The sequence below is a fragment of the Hemicordylus capensis genome, chromosome 1 (genome assembly GCF_027244095.1).
Source record: "Hemicordylus capensis ecotype Gifberg chromosome 1, rHemCap1.1.pri, whole genome shotgun sequence".
Taxonomy (NCBI): domain Eukaryota; kingdom Metazoa; phylum Chordata; class Lepidosauria; order Squamata; family Cordylidae; genus Hemicordylus; species Hemicordylus capensis.
In genome coordinates this window covers 244,358,014-244,379,044 of record NC_069657.1, presented here as the reverse complement: position 1 = coordinate 244,379,044, position 21,031 = coordinate 244,358,014, and the positions used below count along the sequence as shown (strand labels likewise).

General features: G+C 42.2%; 1 protein-coding gene across 3 annotated transcripts in view; it reads left to right on the top strand.

Moving 5' to 3' along the window:
* Positions 1 to 7,606: 7,606 nt before the first annotated feature.
* Positions 7,607 to 21,031, top strand: part of CD2AP (CD2 associated protein) — a 117,505-nt gene continuing 104,080 nt past the window's right edge. The window contains exon 1 of one of the 3 annotated variants that reach the window (XM_053283973.1): positions 7,607 to 8,040. In XM_053283973.1, the coding sequence (XP_053139948.1) occupies positions 8,037 to 8,040 (4 nt within the window). In that variant the 5' untranslated portion in view covers positions 7,607 to 8,036. Of the gene's footprint in view, positions 8,041 to 8,732; positions 8,854 to 21,031 lie in introns of those variants that run through there. The other 2 variants (XM_053283975.1, XM_053283976.1) reach the window with 2 other exon arrangements.

Genomic DNA, 21,031 nt, shown 5'->3' with positions numbered 1-21,031 from the left:
CTATATTGGGCAGCAGCAACATAGGAAGATGCTATACTGTGCGGGAGGAGGCAATGGTAAACCAACAGTATGGTAATATGGTATGGTAATGGTAAACCCACAGGGCTCTGTGGGTGCCAGGAGTCGAAATCGACTTGACAGAACACTTTATGGAGGAAGCAGTTTGCCATTTCATGCAGTATCATGAGGCTTAACAGATTTACTTATTTAAACTATTCATACCACGCCCCTCTAGTACACTACTGCTTGGGGCGGTTCATAAAATTCATATTGTATAGGAGCCAGCGTGGTGTAGTGGTTAGAATGCTGGACTAGGACCGGGGAGACCCGAGTTCAAATCCCCATTCAGCCATGAAACTAGCTGGGTGACTCTGGGCCAGTCACTTCTCTCTCAGCCCAACCTACTTCTCAGGGTTGTTGTGAAAGAGAAACTCAAGTATGTAGTACACCGCTCTGGGCTCCTTGGAGGAAGAGCGGGAAATAAATGTAAAAATAATAAAAATAAAAATAAAATCAGAGTCTTTGGAGTGGGCGATATATCAAATGTTTCTAATAAATAAAAAAAATTAAAAAATAGATACATTGCAAAATAAGATGATTAAAGTTAAACAAGTTAAAAGAACATCTCTGACAACTTTTAAAAAGTCTTTAAGGACGCATCTATTCACCCAGGCTTTTAACTAAATATTGTTTTAATAGTTTTAACATTGTTTAAAATGTTTTAAGGTTTGAATTGTTGTAGTGTTTTAACTTTTGCTGTATTATTTACTGTGTTTTAACTGGTGTTGTAATTTTTGTTGTCATTTATTTTAACTAAGGTTTTAACTTTTCCTGTTTGTTTGTTTTTCTTTGTTGTAAACTACCCAGAGACGTGAGTTTGGGGCGGTATAACAATATGTTAAATAAATAAATAAATAAATAAATAAAACCACATTTAAAATTACATTTTAAAAATAAGTTTCAAATTCAAAGACATTGATAAGAAGCTAAAAACGGAGAACTATAAAAACTAAAAATATAGGGCATTGTGCTGTGCAATGATGAAGAAATGCCTGTCTTCCTCCTCTAATACTTGTTTCAGCTGCTTGAAAAAGGAATTCCTGAGCTTTGGATGAAGGTGGACTTCGGCAACACAACAACAAAAACCACTGAGCCAGATCAGTGAGACCCAGTTTGGGAAACACAGCGGGGAGAGCGGGCTAAGCCCAATCTCCCCGCAGACGATCCTGGCAGGAGCCCTGGGCGGCCGGATTGGCCGCCCACACGATTGCTGGCTCCGTGACCGAGCCAGCAGGGGCTGAGGAGCTTGGCGGCTGTGCGGCCCCTGAAAGCTCCAGTATGCTCTGCGTGAGTGTTATGAACCCCATATATCAGAACCAGAGGTACCAACTCAGAAGTATGGTGAAATAGAGGCCTGTGTCTGATTTCAGTTTATTAAGAAATGATACCTGAACTCAAGGTGAACTAGGATGTTGCTCCCCCTGCTCTGGAGCAGGAGGTGATCCAGCATTGTGTTGTTAAAATAGATATGCAAGGAAACACAATGAAGCCAGGTCTGAATGCTGAATGCTGTAATCCATATGCTAATACCACTGACTACCAAGTGTCTGTGAAAGGAGCCAGGGGGCTGATTCCCCCCCTTCCTATTAGTGTTAAATCTTTGTCAGTGATTAACTGTATTGTTCTCCATGGAAGTTCAACACAGCCAAATGCATACAGAGATCCGTCTGTAGATTTTAATCACACCTCACTGATGCTACAAATGTATTGGATGTCTCACGCACATAGATGTTACTTTAAATATAATTACACACTAGATGAGAGATATACAAGAAATAATGGAATGACTGTCTCACACAGAATATCCTGAATCCCCTTACTAACTGCTGACTTTTTAACACCTTCTGGGGAGATGCCATTGTGGCTCTGAAGTGCAGATTTGCCTTGGGCAATGCTCCCCACCCCTCCCTTCCTGAGCGCGCAGTTTACAGAAGATGAGATTCAGAGATCTCTCTGGACTGGGAATATCCTGAATAATTAAGATTTTGTTCAGAAGGTAGTAGCAAGTTGTCACCTTTTTGGGCACCCAAGAAAGGAGGAGATTTTGAATAGATTCTATTCAAGGATCAAAGAGAAAATACACTATAAGAATGAGGCTTTTGAGACAGAGATTTTAGCAATCTTTTGTCTACAGCAAAAAGGCTGCTCACAGGATCCCAGGGTTTGCTGCTAAGCCGCGGGGCAAAGCAGGAATTCTGTTCATGAACAGACACTACAGCAATGCCTGAGTTTTGCTGCCCAAGCTGCCTGATCTGAGCAACTGCACAGCTCCTGTCTCAGCGAGCGCCTCACTCCTTCAACTGAAGTGATCCTCCGCTTTCAAGCCTCTGATCCTGGGTAAATATGCTGCTCCTTTACAAGCCTTGGAATTCCCTCCTTCCTTTCCCTGCTCCCTTCTCCTCCCCCCCTTCTTTTCCTCTACTAATCTCCTCAAAAACCATGCCAGCCCTCAGCCATCCTCCCCCCTGTCTTTTCTGCCTGTATCTGAAATGTATTAGAATTTAGGAAGATTTAATGCACACACATATGTTAGTTAGGCACACGGGTGAATATTGGTACTGGTTAGGATGCTCTGTTTAAATACTGTTGCTAATTTGGATAGAGGGTTCTGCTTTCTGCTTTGCTAGATTATGTTCTTAGTCTTTATTCTCAATAAAGCCCATTGAATCCTTTTGAGTAGTTTGATCTCCTTTCTTCCTTGCGTCTAGATCAAACGTGGTCACCAATATAAAAGAACTTGGCCCAGACCTATTTTATATACTAGCTAATGAACATATTTAGTATATAGATCAGGCCTGGTCTGTAACATGAGCATACTGGGGAGACGCCCGGAGCCGGGAGGCAGCTTTTTGCCACCCCTCCGGGTGGTCTACTTGTGAGTAACCGCACTGCAGAGCCGCGCTGTGGCTACTCACGATCTTTAAAACCAGATTTGCGGAGCGCTCGCTCTGCAAACCTGGTTTTAGGGCAGGGGTAGTTAAGCGGGTTACCGGCCTAGGAACCACCAGGCTCACAGCTGAACCCGGTGGTTCACACAATGGGGCGAAATCGGGCTAGCCCTCGCTAGCCCGATTTCACCCCATTGTGTGAATAGCCTCACTGTCTTCCTCTTTATATTGTGAGTAGCAAACTGGAGAGAAGCACTTACAATGTTTTTACAGAGGCCCACCTCCTAACAGGATGACATCCCTAGGAAGGTGGGAACCCAATAATCTGCATTGAAAGCAATTCCTTGCAGCTTTGCTGAAGACAGTATCCTCTTTCAGGAAGTTTCTGAAAGAGCAGCAGAAAAGTCATTGACTCATTGCAAAACAGTTGATGAAGTAGGGTACACTTAGACGCCGTTGGACGCAGGCAGCATATAAATAAAATAAAATAAAATACAAAACAAAGTCAATATCATGTGTTCCTTGTGCCCAATGCTGATGTACTATGTGAACCACTTGTGAACTTTTGTTGCTGCTCTGAATACTGCAAATGTGGTGTAAACTGCATAAGAGAACACAACTAACCTCTTTCTCTAAAAACCCACTTGTATTTGCATTCAACTCCAACTTTCACAATGAGTCTTGTTAGAACTTGAGGAGGAAGTACTATGTTCTTTGTTATTTGTTAGGTTACATAATATTTTTTCAACAGTTCTGTCTCTGCTGTACAAAGATATTGTTATTTGTGCCTTTTCTACACAAGAACACAACTACGGTTGTCATTTTCAAGAATTATTTTTGCAGATCTCTCATAGCCTAATGTTCTTTGTCCTAGTGTTGTTAGGAACATTTCCAGTGGTCTGCACCTCAAAAACCTATGACTGGAAACCAAGATTATGTTACTAACTTGTCCAAGAGGAGAGACGCATGCCAAGACAGTGTAAAGGGGGCCATTTTACAAGATGGTGTCCTTCAGTTCCAACAGCAATTGATGACTATCCAAGCTTTAAAAAACCTATCCAATGCATTTTATAAGGTGCAAGTGGTTTAACTGAGTCGTTTTTTACTTTGATATATGGGTCTATGCTAGAGACCATATGAATACAGTTCAGGTGAATTGTTCCCATAGAGAACAATTCTTTCTATGCTTTCCAAATGCCTGACTGCTGAGGCATGTATATATTTTTCTGAATTAAAAATTGAGGCACATTTCACACTGATTCACAAGATTTAGACTGTAGGAGTAAGAACCACCTGCCATCAGAACAGCCCACTTCTTATACTTCTGTAGAAGCCACTGTTCAGATTGGGAGAAAACACAATCACAAAAGCAGAGACTCATGCTGAGATTCAGCAGTCAGCCTCCTCCAAGGGCAGGTCATTCTGCCATGTCACTGTATCAGGAGTGATTTAATGATCTGGTTACACCTGATGCAAAGATGTGGTAGTCCTATTTGCCCCCAGTGGAAGATTATCAGATCTTGGAGGTGTGGTGTAGCTGATTAGGGGCCTTTTAGAGAAATGACAGCCCCAGTGTCATCTTCAAAGGCATGCAAGGAACAGGGGAAGTTTAATCCTTCTCAACAATTTTACATCTCAAGGCGAAAGGTCAGGAAGGATTAAACTTTGCAGCCCTCCATGCACATCTGTTATGCCCCCCACCTGAGGACTCTGAAGAGGAGTGGGGGGGGGCAGTGGACTTACTGGAAGGCAGGGAGATGTCTGAGGGTCAGGTCCGTGATCTGAGTGGGGAGGCATCTGAGATGGGCCAGGGGAAGTGGTTGCCGGGGGAAGAGCCAACAATGCAGTGTGGTCTTCAGAGGGAAGAGTCGGAGTCCAAGCAAGAGGTCAAGCGGCCACTGTCTCCCAGAGAACGTAGGCGAAAGAAGCATCAATGGCAGGTTATGGAGTTGAAAAGCAGCATCTGGTTATCAGAGAGAGACTGACTGAATTTGTAGCAGCTAGTGGGAGTGGAACATTGATTACTTGCATCTGGCTGTTGCCTATAAATTCTGCAGTTTGTACCCTGAGCATATTGCTGGAGAAAATGCATCTAATCAGCCTTTGTGACTCTTGTCTGGTGAATTGTGCCCCCGAAATCTAGACCTTTGAAATTTTGCTAGAAGGCCTAGTTTATTGGATATTGATTGGTACTTTTTTTTGCCTTCACTATTTGCTTCTGTATTTTCAGTGAGACTGTTTGCTTAAACCTGTTGCTTATCAGTAAAGCTGAAACCAGAGACGCATTTACAACCAGCTGTGTTGCAAATTCACCATCGGCTAATTCAGTTTGGCGGGCTTGTGACTAGCCATGTGCACGGACCTGTTCAGAGGCCCCTTTACAGGCCTCCGAACAGGGGGCAGTTCATCCAGTTCAAAGGTGGGAGGGGACACCTCAAAGGGCAGAGGAGGGTGCACTTATCCGTCCACTGCATTTCCCCCCACTGGCACTCTCTTAAAAATCAGACCAGCGGGGCAGCAGTGTACCTCCCTGCTGTCCCGTTCCCTCCTCGGTCCAGAAGTGACCAGCACACATGCACACGTCACGCTCACTTGTGCGCATGTCAGGCACACACACAAAGTGCGCATGCACGCAGGATACTTTCAGACTGAGGAGAGAATGGGACGGCAGGGAGGTACGCTGCTGCCTTGCCGGACCGGTTTTTAAGGGAGTGCCAGCAGGGGAAATGTGGGGGAGGGAAGGGTAAGTGCACCCTCCCCCACCCTTAAAGGTGTCCCCCACCTTTGAACTGGACCCTGCCAGTTCCGTGCCCATTGCTACTCATGACAACATCCTCCAAGATGGCTCTGGGGGTTGAAAGGGTTCTGTTTCTCGTAAAGGAGCCCACTGGTACTGGAAAAGTGCTGTACTGCGAACCGTTGCCTCTGCACAGTGCTAGCTGGGCTGCGTAGAGTAGAGTATTCGGCCTTGGATGACGCTTTGCATAGGCTCGTGGAAGCGGTTGAGTGAACTCACACCTATTATATATTTTGCAGAGCTTATTTGTTTGTGTGGAATAAAGTCCTACTTCTTGATGACCTACAGATACCAAATTTTGCATGCACAATCCTGCCAGTGAAATTAGCTGGATGCACTACTTTTTACACTGGGAAAGCTTTAATTTTTTTTATTTTTTAGAAGAGTTTCTGAATATTATCTGCTGATTTTAACGGTAATTGTTCACAATAGATTTTTAACACTCAATAATCAGATCAGTAATTCAAAAACATCATGCCCCAGAGAAGCAGATCTTTCTCAGATTCAAGTTTACTATAATTCAAATTTATGGTAATTGTTCAATAAAATGAATGTCTGACGTTGAAATCCCACATATGCCAAACTATTCTTTCACTTTCCTATTGAAAGCATATTTATGACATATATTTAAATTCTCTTTCAGGGTTATCTGTGCAAATGCAGGTTCAAATAACTTCCACCACACTTATCTGTCCGCATCCTTGGAGCGCGCCACACTTGGTTAGCAAATATATATATAATAAATAATTTTTTTGAATGTGGCTTATATCCATACAAATATGTATTTATCTATCTTATTTAAATCACATCCTTTCGTTAAGGAGTTCAGGGCAGCATTGATGGGAGTAATTTCCATTTTATCCTTACAACAGCATATGTGAGAAAATTCATATACGAGACTTAGAAAGTTTCAAGTTACACATACATCATCAAATTTAATGCTCAAAAATATAGTTACATACACACACAGTTCTTTCATATGGCATTTACATGCTATTTGCTATGCTTGAAATGTTCTTACTTATTTTTATATTTCTATACCACCTTTCACTAAAATCATCCATAGAGTTTTCAGTGCAGGAATTTCATTATGTATGAATTAGCCTTCAGATCTGCTTGGTAACAGCTTTATCAAGCATCAGCTGCACTTCCTTAGCAATTTATGTTGTTTATCCATGTGGGCAAGGTTAGTGGCTGGTCACAGTTTTATTGTGCAAGCTATTTCATTTTACAGCAGGTGTTCAAATCTTATGTGTGTGAATCTCAGAAAGGCAGGTCAACATTAATAATTCAATCACTTATTCTGAAAAGAATGACAATCAAGCATTTAATAACAGAAGGTACGAGTTAGGTACTTGATGTTATTAGTTTCAAGTATTTTTCTTTGCCTTTGAATTTTCACACAGAGAGTTTCAAATGCATCAACCAATTTCGTAATCTATCTCTAATCTAAGAGCTGCACCCAACTTCCCAGCCCAACTAACCTTCCCAGCTAGCAAACCCCAACTCCCTTCCCCCCAACTTTCTGCCCTCCAAGCACCCTTCTCCTCCTACCTCGACATTCCAAGTTCTGAGCGATTCCCCACACCCACCCCAGACAGACACCCACCCACCCACCCCATATCTACTCAAGAACTAGTTCCAGGATAAAACAAGTAACTAGCAGTCCTCAACGTTGCGGCAAAGGCACTCTGCACAGGCTCACGGGAAACCTCGCCTTCTCTACTATTTCATTTATTCCAAGACGGAGGCGCCCCGGCATGCAAAACGGGAGCCAAGACCAAGTCAAATCCAGGCTGCGTGACGACTGATTCGAGGCAAGGAAGGTGCAGCCTCTTTCTTCCCCGGTTCTTGAGTGGGTGCAGCAGGCCGGCTGGCAGAGGCAGCCCGGTGCTAGGGGAGGGGACGGCGCTGCGGTCTCGCGGGATTTGGCGCCCCCGGCCCGGCCCCTGCCCTGTTCCCGCGGGAGGAGGGAGGCCAGTGACCGAGGAGGGGAACACGGCGCGCGCGAGAGAGCGCGAGCCTGGCGGCGGCTGCTGCCAACACAGAGTCGGCGTTGCTGCTGCTGCTGCTGCTGTTGTTGCTGAGGCGCGACTTGGCGAGGCCTTCCCTCCGCCGTCCCCAATCAGGCTTCACGCCCTGCCGATGGAGGAGTCGCCGTGTCCGGCCTGAGCTTGGCGGCTGCTGGAGTGAGAGGCCCGAGAGGAGGACGAGGCGGCGCTGGCGGCGAGCGGAGTGAGTGACTCGGCGGCTGTGCTTGCTGCAGCCCCCAGCAGCGGGGCTGGCCCAGGATGGGTAAGGGGGGTGCCGAGGTGAGGAGGAGGAGGAGGGAGCAGCCACGTTGGACCTGCTGGAGGCAGAGATCGGGAGGAAGGGAAGACCCTGCGCCTGCTGCTTCCTCGTGGGAGTTCCTGGGAGCCAGGGGTACTCGCCAGAGCCTGCGGGACGGAGAGACCATGTCCTTCCAAGGATACCTTGCAAACCAAGCCCGAAGCGAGGCTGAGCGGGGAGAGGGGTTTTTGTGTCCCGCCCCGGGGCTCTGTACTGCAGCCCCTCTCAGCAGGTACTGGTGGTGGCATAAGAGGGAAACTGCTCCCCGCCCCGCCCCCCCGGGTCGCCCTGGAAGGTTGGGCTGGTCCCTCGGTCTAGTCTGATCATCCTCTCTGGCTTAGCGCGGGCAGGTGGGGCCCGCAGGTGGGCACTGCCTTGCTTTCCCCGATCTCGTCTGGATTGGAGACCAGGGCAATTCGCTCTTTAAAACCTCCCCTGGCTCCTACGTGGTGGGACTAGATGAGGCGCTGAGCAATGGTTGCACAGTGGCGAGGAAACGGGGTGCGTGCTTTCTCCTCCTTAGTATCCACGCTGCGTGTTGTTGTGCTCCTCGTATGGGCAGGTGGGACACTAGGAAGGGAGCTCGGCTGTGTGTGTTTTTTAAATGGGCAGCGGAAATAGCTGGATTGACTTCCTGGTTCTTTGGAGCCTTTCATTTCTGTTCCTGGGGTTGGGGAGTCAAGAAGAAGCGTCTGTCCTTGAGACTGAGATTTATTGTTTGGGGGCAAGAAAAGTGTAAATTTGGGATATATTTCTCATTCTCTGAATTGTTTTAAGGTGAGTGTTAATAGTTTAGTAAGTTGTAATGTTTTGAATTGTTGAGTGTGTGTTCAATGGTGCTTATATTGTGAAGATGCTAGGTAGCATTCCAAGTTCCCTCCCTGATCTGTGATCCTGGCACATCTCCAAGATAGGGTTGAGAGAGAGACTCCTGCCTGCAGCCTTAGAGAAGCCACTGTCAGTCTGTGTATACTAAGCTAGGTGGACCAATGGGCTGACTCGGTATGAGGCAGCTTCCTATGTTCCTATAGTGGTTAGAGTGCTGGACTCAGACCGGGGAGACCCGAGTTCAAATCCCCATTCAGCCATGAGACTTGCTTGGTGACTCTGGGCCTGTCACTTCTCTCTGAGCCTAACCTACTTCACAGGGTTGTTGTGAGGAGAAACTTAAGTATGTAGTACGCCACTCTGGGCTTCTTGGAGGAAGAGCGGGATAGAAAAATCTAAATAAATAAATAAATAAATAAAATATTTCAGTGATCCTTAATGGCGTTGGCCAGATGTTGCTGAACTACAACTCCCAGTATCCCCAGGCACAGTTTAAGAACCACTGCTATAGTACATGGTTGCTGTAACCTGCTTTTTATGTCTGATTCTGGAATAGGTGTTGTTTCCCCAAAAGTCACACTCAGTAAGGATCTCACTGTCAAATGTACACTAAACCTGTCCTACTTTTGGCAGCACTTTTTCACACAGTACATAATCTGTGGCATTTCTTGCCATGGGATGTGGTGATGGCCACCTACTTGGATGGCTTTAAAAGGGACTTAGAAAAACTCATGGAGGACAGGTCTATCAGTGGCTACTAGTCCTGAGGGCAATAGGCCGCCTCTAAGTTCAGAGGCCTCTGAATACCATTTGTGAGGGAGCAACAGAAGAAGAGAGGGTATGGCTTCATCTCTTGTCTACAGGCTTCCTAGAGGAATCTGGTGGGCCACTGTGTACGACAGGATGCTGGACTTGATAGGCCTTGTGCATGATCCAGCAGGTTGGTTCTTATGACCACCCTATACTTTGATGGATAGCGGTTCGACACTAGGCAGTGTTGTAGAGTAATAAAAGTCTGAGATACTTGTGTCCCATAAATTCCCCTTAAATGAAATTTATAATTACAGGTAATGGTTGAAACCTTCAGGCAAAATATCATGCTGTGCCTGTTTACTTAGTCCCATTTAGTCCAGTGGGATCTCCTTTTGAAGTATGTATGTATACAACTATAGCCTTGACTTGTTGAATCCAGTGCTGGTTAGGGGAAGAAACTGAAAAGCACTCTCGACAGGTGGTACATGATGCCATGAATGAACCAGACTGAATTCTCCTGAAAATCTTGGCAGATTAGTATGACTGTGTACACTTGGTACTTGATGCTTATGTTTGAAATCAGTACAAGTAAAGGGGATGTTAATGTGAATGTTTCATGAAAAAAATCTATTTAGAGAGGCTTGTAGAAAAGTGTTTCGTTGGGACATGTGAAATGGTAAACTTAAAGTTTAATGAGAAACTGATCACATGTCGTTATCTAGCGATGGGTACTTTTGAGAGGGGCAGTAATTGCCCAGCACAAAGCAGAAAGATATGTTTCATAGTGAACTTGGATGTTTGAAAACCATAAATTGCCTAGTTTATCACCACATAAGTACTGACAATGCAATAATTGGTGGAAATGTGTAATGGCTACATAAAGCCTAAATAATGTCTTGGTTATTAATTAGCAATTGATCTATTCTAAACTTAGTTTCTTTCTTTAGCTAAATTTAGACATTGGCTTATTTTGTGTGGAAATATTTATTTATTTATTTAAAATATTTATACCCCTCCAGTGCACTATTGCTCGGGGTGGCTCACAACAATAAGATAGATACAAGATACAAAAAAGTAATAAAATTAACTAAAGTAAACAAACAAACAAAAAAGTTGTCAGATTAAAAACTACAATCAGTGTTGTAGTTAACTGTATTGTAATATTATTTGATAATCCTCTATTGCAGTTAGTGCTTAGAAGAATGGGTTTTGTTCTAAATATAATTGCTTTTAAATTGAAAAGTATTGAAAATGAAGCCTGAGACTATAGTATGTGCTGTGAATATTTGTACAGTGTAGCCAAAGAAACACTGTGCATGCAACTCCTTACAAAATCATAATGCTTTTTTCTTGAAGCATTCAGCTTGCCTACTAAAATACTTGTTTCTTCTTTTCAGTGATTGTAGTTGCAAATGGTTCTATTACCGGTTATCTCTGAACAGAATTTTAATTACCTGTATTGTTTAGCAATTGTGAATGTTTCAAAGACACAGTGGCCCTGATCTAAATGTCTATATAAGAACTTAGAACTCACATAATTTTCCTCTACCCAATAGATAGCTGTTTCTGTTGAATTGGACAATGCAGGTCACCAGTTGGGTGGAGGGAAACTGGGAGATTCCATTCTTTTCTCATAGGTGATCAATGTTGCCACATTTTCTATTGCTGGTCATCTGTTGGGTGGAGAATATCCATTGGGTGGAGAACTGTGCTGTACAGCAGTGTGGGTGTTGGAAATCAGTCTTTAACCTTATTTAGTACATTTTTGTACTTGCAGAATTGCATTTATAAAGGCAGTCCATTGCAAAAAACTATTTTTGTACATTGATCATCATCCTTGTAGTTCTGGGATAATTCTTCTAACATCCTATAAATATGGACTGATTAGAAAGTGCTTTCAGCATATACTTAATCCTGTCTCCCTACTCTTACTGCAGATGTATCCAGTCTTGGGCAAAATTTAGTAAGATCCTAACACTGATATGTGTTTTAATTGCAAAATCTTATTTGCTGAAATAATGCTAATATTAAGGACATTGGTGGAAGTTAGTAAACTTTCTTAAACTTTAGATCATGCGTACACTAACTTTGCAATGATTTGAAAGGTCTCACGTCTTCACATGAGCAGAAGTGACTTTCTGCTCATGCTAGGCACCTTGGATCCCAGTGACTGAAGCTGTTAACATGCCAACTTTATTGTACACAAAGTGTGCTTGATATACTACTGTCCTGTCCTGTATTCTATATCATGCCTTCCTTCCACCATGAACTCAAGACAGCATACCTGGGGTTGTGTTGTTGCTACTCATCCAGGTACTGAAAATTGGCTTGGTTTCAGTAAGCTGACCTAGATTGGCTTGGTTTCAGTAAGCTGACTGTATCATGTGCCCTCAGACCCTGTCCTGGAACTTCTATGGTGAGGGAGTATAGCAGTGGTCTTTTAAGAGGAATACAGCATCTTAAGTGTGTTATTATTGTGTTAAATACAAGTGCAAAAAAAAAAAGTTCCAAAGATTTTCTGTCTGAAGTTTAACTGGGGAAAGAACAGAGGAAGAAAGAAGATGCCCCTTCTTCTCAAGCCCTTTTCCCACTGGAAAATGGAAAGTTTTTGGAAAACTGTGGGGGCGGGGGGGACCTTTTATGCAATAGTTTTTTAGAATGATGAGTGAAATGCTTCTTAAGGTAATGATGAACTCCTAGACAAAAAAGTCAAAGATAGTAAGTTTAGTTATGGAACCAGGTGTATTCCACCCTTCCATTTACCAAACTACCGAAAGTGACTAACAACATTCACAATATAAACAAAGGTGTGAAATAACTTTAAAAACAGACTGGAGCAACAGATGTCAAACTTTGCTCAGGTTAAAAGCCTGTTGGAGCAGAAATGTATCCAAACGATATTGAACTTGCATTGGGGAGAGAGGGCTAGCTGGATCTGCTGGATAGGGAGTTCCACAGCCTGGATGTTGCCACAGAGAATGCCCTTTCACATATTCCTACCGATCACACCTGTGTTGTTGGTGGGTCATGGATCAGGGCCTCCCCTGTAGACCTGAGCAGCTGAGTACGATCATGTGGGAGAAGGTAGTCCTTTTAAAATAATGCAGGTCCTAAATCGTTTAGGGCTTCAAGACAGGCACTGACATTTTCTTTGGATTCCAAAGCCAACCCCAAAATTTAGGAGTCAGACAATGGACACTTGAAAAAAATTGCTGGACACTGTGCACAGGGAGGGTAAATGGGCTTCTCTTTTTCCTCATAAGTAAACATACTTAGAAGAGAAACACAGTTGCCTGGGACAAATAAATATTTTATTAAATAACGCTACCTCTGAATAGCCTCGTTTAGGCACCACAGTTAAATTTCTAGGTGCCATGACTCCCTGGTGCATGGGATTTGTCAAGCCTTGTTCTAAAAGTAATAATCCGCATCTTGAGTTTGGATTGGAAACAGACTGGAAGCCAGTGCAGTTGTATGTGCTCTTCTTACAATAGTAACTTGTGCCCATTTTCCGTCTTTCTGTCTTAAGATTGTCTGTTAGCTGTTGAGGTTCTAAATCATTTAGGGTGTTTAAAGTTCAAAACCAGCAGATTGAATTGGGATCTGGAACTAGTGAAGTTGGTGCAGTGTTAATGTTCTGAAGAATGGGTTTCCATCCACAGTCTAATTGTGTTCTGCATCAGCTGCAGTTTCTGGACACTGTTCAGTGGCCAACCCTCTTACAGCATGCTATAGTAATCTAATGTAGACATAACCAACACATGTATTGCTGTAGCAAGATGGGCCTTCTACAGGAAAGGGTAAAACTGCTCCACCAACCTAAGTTGCACAAAATTGCTGTTTCCTATGGCCACCACCTAATTATCTAAGTGGAGCAGTGCTGGGTCCTATAGCTTTCCCAGGCTATGAATCTGGTCCTTCAGGGGAGGGCAACCCTATTTGGAATGGGCTGAACTCCTAGGTTGGTCACTACCTTTGCCAGCAGGACTTTTATTCTGTACTTAGTTGCAGCACTGCAGACTGCACTTAGTTATGGAAAGTGCTCTGCGTGTGCAGAAGCACTGTTTTTCTACTGCTAATAGGAACCATACTTGGCTCAATAGCCATCATTACAATGTACTTCAAGTTGTGTGTTTCTGATTCTTCCGGTAGTTCTGATTCATCACTTGATGATAAATGAATCAGCCTTGTTAAATGCCCTGCAATTTGCTCACCTGCTCTTTGGTGTTGGGGTGTGTGCCTTGATTGCCTCTGCAGATGCAGTGGCTTCAACAGTGCCTGTAACTGCTGAGCTGGCTGCTGCCACTCACCATCTTCTTAGTCTACAATGCGGCAGGAAATTGATGTATGTACGCTGAAGGTATCTTCCTGCCTCATTTTAAACCAAAAAAGGTGGCTATTGGCAGCAGCTGGCTGTTGGGAATGCTGTCCCCGCTTCAAGCACTGTGAAATCTACTGGTGCCACAGAGGTGTATTGGGAACAGCATTTGTGGGGGAGAAAGGGACTCCATTGCTCTCACTCATTGGGATGCCAACTCTTGGTTGCCATTGTGTCCAGGCAGGGGCAATACTGCAATTAGCATTATTTGATAATGGTCCCTCTTAGCATCAGGCATTGTTTGAAGCACTGATTGGATTTTTAAAAAATGAATTGGGGGTGCTTGTACATAATAAAAATCACTTTATGCTTCCAGCACTCTAGCAGTGCCCCTCAAAAGTGCCAAAATCTGTTTCCCCCCTTTAAAAAAAGATAAAATAGTGGTTTTGGATTTTATTTTATTTTTTACAAAATGAGCCACAAAGTGGCAGCCTCCGATCTGCAGACATTCAGATTTAGCCCTTTTTGAGCCAGTTTAACCTCGCATATTTCAAAGTCGGGTGCTAGATCTGAGATTAACGAGGTCCTCCTGTATTTAAATAATGATTATAAATTAACTTGGGGGTCTTGGCAAAATGGCAAAATAATAATGCTTCATTTCCTTCAAAGCTTACCTGTGCATTTGAAAAGGCCATGCATTTGTGGTTCTATGCCACTTAATCTGGGAGGGGGGAAAAAGCATTTTGAGGTGTTTGTGAATGAATTGGGGGCTAAGAACTCTCTGCATGGGTATGTACATAAGATGTGAAGCCCTATACAAAGTTGAAAATGTACAGACCATCCTTCTTTCTTTTGGGAGGTGTGTTCCCGGAAGTTTTACCTTCCCTCTTGGAATGTCTGTCTGTAGTGGGTAATAAGCTTTGCTGAGAAAGCAATTCCGTATTCAGAAGGGCTGAACCCTGAAGATGATCTTTCTTCCCCCCTCCCCCCCAACCCTTCTACACACACTAAAGTAGTAAACTATAGTAAATTCCATTCTCCCTCTTCCTGCCAGACTACATGTTGGCTCTGAGTTGCCTGGAGGAGAAACTGGCTGGAATTGCAACTGATTATCTCCTTTTGTTATGGATTTATGTTGTACAGAGCTTTTAGTTCCTTTTTAAAAGGTAGAAAGGCTGTATGATTTTTTAAAACTCTCCTAATTTAGCCTATTTTAATATTTTGGGTTCTCCCCTTCTACTCCAAAACATTTCTGAACCTGCTTTTCATAGGTAGGTTCTTCTGTGCTACAGAACTAAGGAAAACTTGCTGATCAAGTTGTGAAACTGCTGTAGGGGAAAAGAGTTCTTGGATAATTCATCTCTGAAAGCACTGATAGGTGGACTACATGATACAGCAGGGGAATTGTAGTACTTTCAGAGGGGAGGAAAGGGTGGGGGAGACATTTTATATGCCCTCAAAACTAGGGTGGGAATTCAGTTGGGGCACTGCTGAATATTTATAACTGTCTCAACTAATTAACAGTATGAGATACCGTTTCCCCCCGAAAATAAGACAGTGTCTTATATTAATTTTAGCCCCCCAAAATGCACTAGGGCAATTAGCGGTACATCAGAAATTACTGCTAGGTCTTACTTTCGGGGTAGGTCTTACTTTCGGGGAAACAGGGTAGGTGACATTTTTGCTACAGTGATCTTAATGGGGGCTCTGCCACTACAATCAAAGTCTGAATATCCAACAAATGCACTGCTCATTGTTGTGTAGTCCTGCAAGTCCTCCATTAATTTGATAATACATGTCACTTTAAATAGTAATTTGTAGCTGAAAGTTCCTAAAAGAGATGTATAGTCTATGAAGCCAAAATGCTCTTGTTGAAGGAGCTGTCTAAATTATATTGTGGTATCATTTGATAGCAAAAGGAGTGAGGACTCACTGGTTCCTCCACTCTGTAGGAGACAAGATGTACACAGCGATTCTTCATTTAGCAGCCAGCACCTCTGACCTGCACTATACACATTTTGAAAATGGCTTTCCTTTAATAGTTGCTGTATGTGTTGTTACTTCAAAAGAAAACTAGTAACTTTTTCAACTGTTGCTGGATTTCCAGAATAAAAGCCAATAAACTGTTCAGTTTCTTGAATTTGGCACATCTATTCTTATGTGCATATGTTTATTAGATATATATACTAACATTGCAGTAGTTACTAGAAAATTTCCTGTTAACTTAAGACTTTTGTATGTTTTTCTTTGTTATGATTTTACTATGTTAATAGTATGACTGCTGGTTCTCTGTTTGACCAAAACTGACATGCATCTATCATATACAGTAGCTTATTGTTTTAATTGGCCAGCCCATCATAGTGGAAAACTCTGTCTGGGAAAAAGACACTTTAATTTGGACTAATTGTGGAATGAGAGGATATAAAGATAAATTTGGCTGGATGAGGTTCACTTTACACTTCTAAATGTGGAATGGAAACACAGAGGAAGAATAAATGAATATGACATTCTTCTTTTAAAGCAAGAAGGTAGTAGCAGTGGTCACTTACTCTGTGTGTGTGTGTGTGTGTGTGTGTGTATACACACCTAAGAATAAATATAGGGTTAGGCAGTAAGATTGTGACCAAGGAATTTCCTATTACAAATCTTGTCTCAGCTGTGCATTCACTAGGTGCTTTTGGGCGAACCATCATTCTTTCAGCCCTGGCGCGCTCTGCATTTTGTAGGGTGAATAAGATATACCTATCTTTATAGGCAGTCACCTTAAGTGGTGCAGTGGGGAAATGCTTGACTAACAAGCAGAAGGATGCCAGTTTGAATCCCCACGGATATGTTTCCCAGACTATGGGAAATATCTATATTGGGCAGCAGCGATATAGGAAGGTGTAGAAAGCCATCATCTCACACTGTGCGGGAGGAGGCCATGGTAAACCCCTCCTGTATTCTACCAAAGGAAACCACAGGGCTCTGTGGTCGCCAGGAGTAGAAATGGACTTGACTTTACCTTTATAGGTCTATTGTGAAAATTACCGAGAAATGTTCTGATCACTTGAAATAGAGTATATCAGGGTTCGTTTTATTGTTGGCTGTTTGTAATAAGAAGATACATGTGTACAGCTACTTCAAAGGAAGTGGATGTGTCTTAAACAAGAAAAGTACTTTCACTGTAAACTTTTAGGGATTCTAGTCCAGAATTTTTGAAAAAAGTCAGCATGTGCTTAGAGCCAAAAGCATGGTTTCTCTTGTACATCAGTCTGCATGTAAACTTGGAAATATGTAAAAGAAGCAAGTGAGATCTCTGTCATGTATCAGGGTGATTTTTGTGTACTTGAGTGCCCAAAATGTTTGAGGCTGCTGTAATGTAACAAGGGCAATGGCCATTCAGACAAACTCGTAAATGTTGGCTTATTGCTGCTTTTCTGTGTGTAAGGTATGAACATAAATCGGCCAAGTTTCACATTTGTAAACACTTGGCACACCCTAATTATTTGGTAGTACAGCAACATATTTTTCTTCAGAGAACTATAAAGGTGCTATAACTTTAAATGTGTATACACAATACAAAACCTTACATCTCAAACCATATGGGCTTTCTTTAACCAAAGTCTTGCTCAATTGGATAAACAGTTACTTTTGAAAGATTTACACATGCCTGGTTGTAACTGACATTTCAGTTACTTTCCTGCTTTTGCAGTTTGTGGTGATAGTTAACTCTGAAGTGGTGTTTCTCTTTCACATTAGAACAGATAAGAATTAGGTGGTGGTTAAAATTGTGAGGGGCAGCTTAATGGAGGAACTGTATCAAGGATCTAATGTATATGCGTTGCAGGGTAACTTGTTCTTTAAGACACCAAGTGTCATGGTCTTCATATGTGGAGCTTAGGTGTCATATCAAAAACGTGTGTCAATGCAGTTAATGATTTCATCATGTCAAAATGGTCATATGAATTATAACCAACTGTCTTGTGATTCCACTTAATACAGTTGAATATAGATATATCAGAATCTGGATTTCTAGTAATATGAAATTATTATAAATCAGTCATAGGAAATGAAATGTCTAGGATTGTGGAGCAAATTACGTATTTAATGGCTAGGTTATATATCGGCTGTCAGACTCAAGTCTGTTGCCAAAAGTGTTGTATGTCCCCTGAAGAGTTCCAACAGTACTGTGTAGATGGCAAAAAATGATTTCTGAGTTTGTAGGAGGGAAGAAGCTTTCTCTGATATCACTGAAGGCAGTATACAGACAGATTAAGGGAATGGCACTGCCAGAGAGATGACTTAATATGATGAGGCTTGCAGAAGGAGTAGATTGAAAATGGAGTATACGATTGTATAGCTCCATGGGATTAGTTGAGGTACTAGTAGTATATTCGATACATTCACACAGAATCCTTATTTTAATTTAGCCTAGTATGTAATCTGGGCTAAGCAGAAAAGGAATGTTCGTGACTATTGCCCTTTACGTCTTGTGGCTTAAATGATCAAATGCAAGCCCCTGATTTGTTGGGATATTTTTCAATTTAGAAAATACACAATTTGATGTGTATGGAGGTTTTTGTTTGAACAGGGATACTATGTGGCCACAAATAACATTTTCTTTTTCAGTATTTTTGGAGATGTTATACTATCTAGGATTTAATAAGGAAATATGACCCTCTTGAAAAAACTTTCAGATTGCAGGATTTGAGAGCTCCTAGGTACTGAGGAGCCATGGCTTTTAGACTAGGATATTCTGAGGTAGAGTTATGTAATAAAATGTTTTTTGTCCTAGGCAGGCCTGTTTCTGTTCTATGTTACTTGTAAAGGGGGTAACAAGAAGCATGTTTATTTCCCCCCCTTCCAAAATATAAAGCATTAAAAGTAATTTGTCAAGTGTTCATTGTCTGGCTCCTACATTTTTCAGCTAGCTCCTATATCCAAAGAAAATTGGTCAAGGTCAGCCTAGATGGAATAATTAATATAAAACAAGTGACAGAGGGAGAACTTGAATGACATATACAATGCTTCTATCTAAGGAAAGGGATATAATAAAGTTGCTGAAAAAGTTGTAGGAATGATTACTGCACAAGATATATATATATATAGAGAGAGAGAGAGAGAGAGAGAGAGAGATGTGCTTTATTTCAGTCTTTGACTAGCATAAAATACAACAGATTTAGATAGTTTAAATAAGTTAACATTCAGCAGCAAATTAAGTTGTACTGAGACTTGTAACATTGAAGCATAGAGTACTAAAATATTAGAAATACGAAACAGCTTAAACTGTGGCAGTAAACCAACCCCTTAACTAACCCCAAATAATGTGCTGTATATCAATAATCAAATTAGAGTTAGTTGGCAGTCAACTCGCCCAATTTTATAAGCTGCAGCACAATATCTTGCAACCTTATACATAATGAGAACAATCAGAGAACAATAAAGAAACATACAATTGATCAACTGATCCTGGCAAATTGATTAAAATTGGGGAAATAACATTATGCATATCGCAACAAAACTGGCAATATAGGAGGATGTACCCCATTGTTTTTACTGACCGCAAACATTCTGGAAGAGGAATTTTCTTGTACCACCCATCCAGCACTGCTGAGGGCAGTGCACCCCAGCAAGCCAGTATGAAAACCCTCCTATATCAAAAGACAATTAGTTGGGTTAGATAAACATCAGGTGCAGCTATAAACCTTACTCTTTCTGAAATGAGGAAATTTGGTACCAAGCCAGATCGGTTTGGTGTTAAATCTAATATGAATTGTTTGAGAAGTGTTTTGGCTTAGTCATAACCCAGAGAGAGTAAGTAAGCAGGGGAAAGCCCATAATATGGGATGTTTGTCACTGTCAGTTTCTATATGGTCTGACATCTGTCCACCACTGTTAGAGGGGCAAGCCAGTAGGAAACAAGTTTTAGTAAGAACTAATCTGCTTACTTTCCTTTCACTATCCTACAACTGGACTAAATTTGGTCCAAATCGGTTAGGCAGTTCACAAGTTAGCTCACGTGTGCCTCAAATGTTCATGTGTTTGCCATCTTGAATTGGGGTGGATGACTTCATCACAAACTATGTGTTTGAGGTGTTCCTACAACGGTACCAAATTTGGTCCAAATTGGTTCCCACTTGTACCTCAAAGGTACACGTGTCCACCACCTTGAATCAGGGTGGATGACCATTACAAACTATGCCCTTGAGCTGTCCCTATGTGTCCCTATAGCTGTAGCAAATTTGGTTTAAATCAGGTGATTCACAATTTAGCCCAATTGTGCCTCAAATGTTCACGTGTCTGCCATCTTGAATTGGAGTGGATGACATCATTACAAACTATGCCATTGAGGTGTCCCTTTGTGCCATTCACTACAACTGTACCCAGTTTAGTTCAAATCAGTTAGGTGGTCCACAAGCTAAACCTCTTGCTCATCACATGTTCACCATCTTGAATTAGGGTGGATGACATCATAACGATGTCATTGAGGCATCCCTATGTGACCCTAAAACTGTAGCAAATTTGGTTCAAATCAGTTAGGCAGTTCACAAGTTAGCCCACTTGTGCCTCAAATATTTGTGCAAATGCCATCCTGAATTGGGGTGTATGATATCATCATGAACTATGCTGTTGAGGTGTCTCTACAACTCCACCCAATTTGGTTCATATTGGTCCAGGCATTGTGAAGTTTATGGCGCGGGGAGCGGGACACACACACAGACGGACACACACACATGGAATGCCGGGTGATCTCATTAGACTACTGGAAAGTAGGCTAAACAGGATAGCCTTAACAGGTAATTAAAAATGGCTAGTCATGCTCTCACCTCAACTTAAATCAGTCCTGACTCTAAGCACAATGCAGCGTTAGAAACACAGTGAGCCACCTGAAATATTGAATTTCTACCATATAAGCTCCAGTGGGGCAGAGCTAGGAAAAGGGTCCAGCTGAGCTCCATAAAGGAGTTGTGCTAGTGACTTGGCTTCAAATAATTTAATTGCTGCTGGTATTTAGGGATCTCCTCTGGAGCGAAAAATTTGTTAGAGTAGCAGCAGCGCTCTGCTGTGCATTCT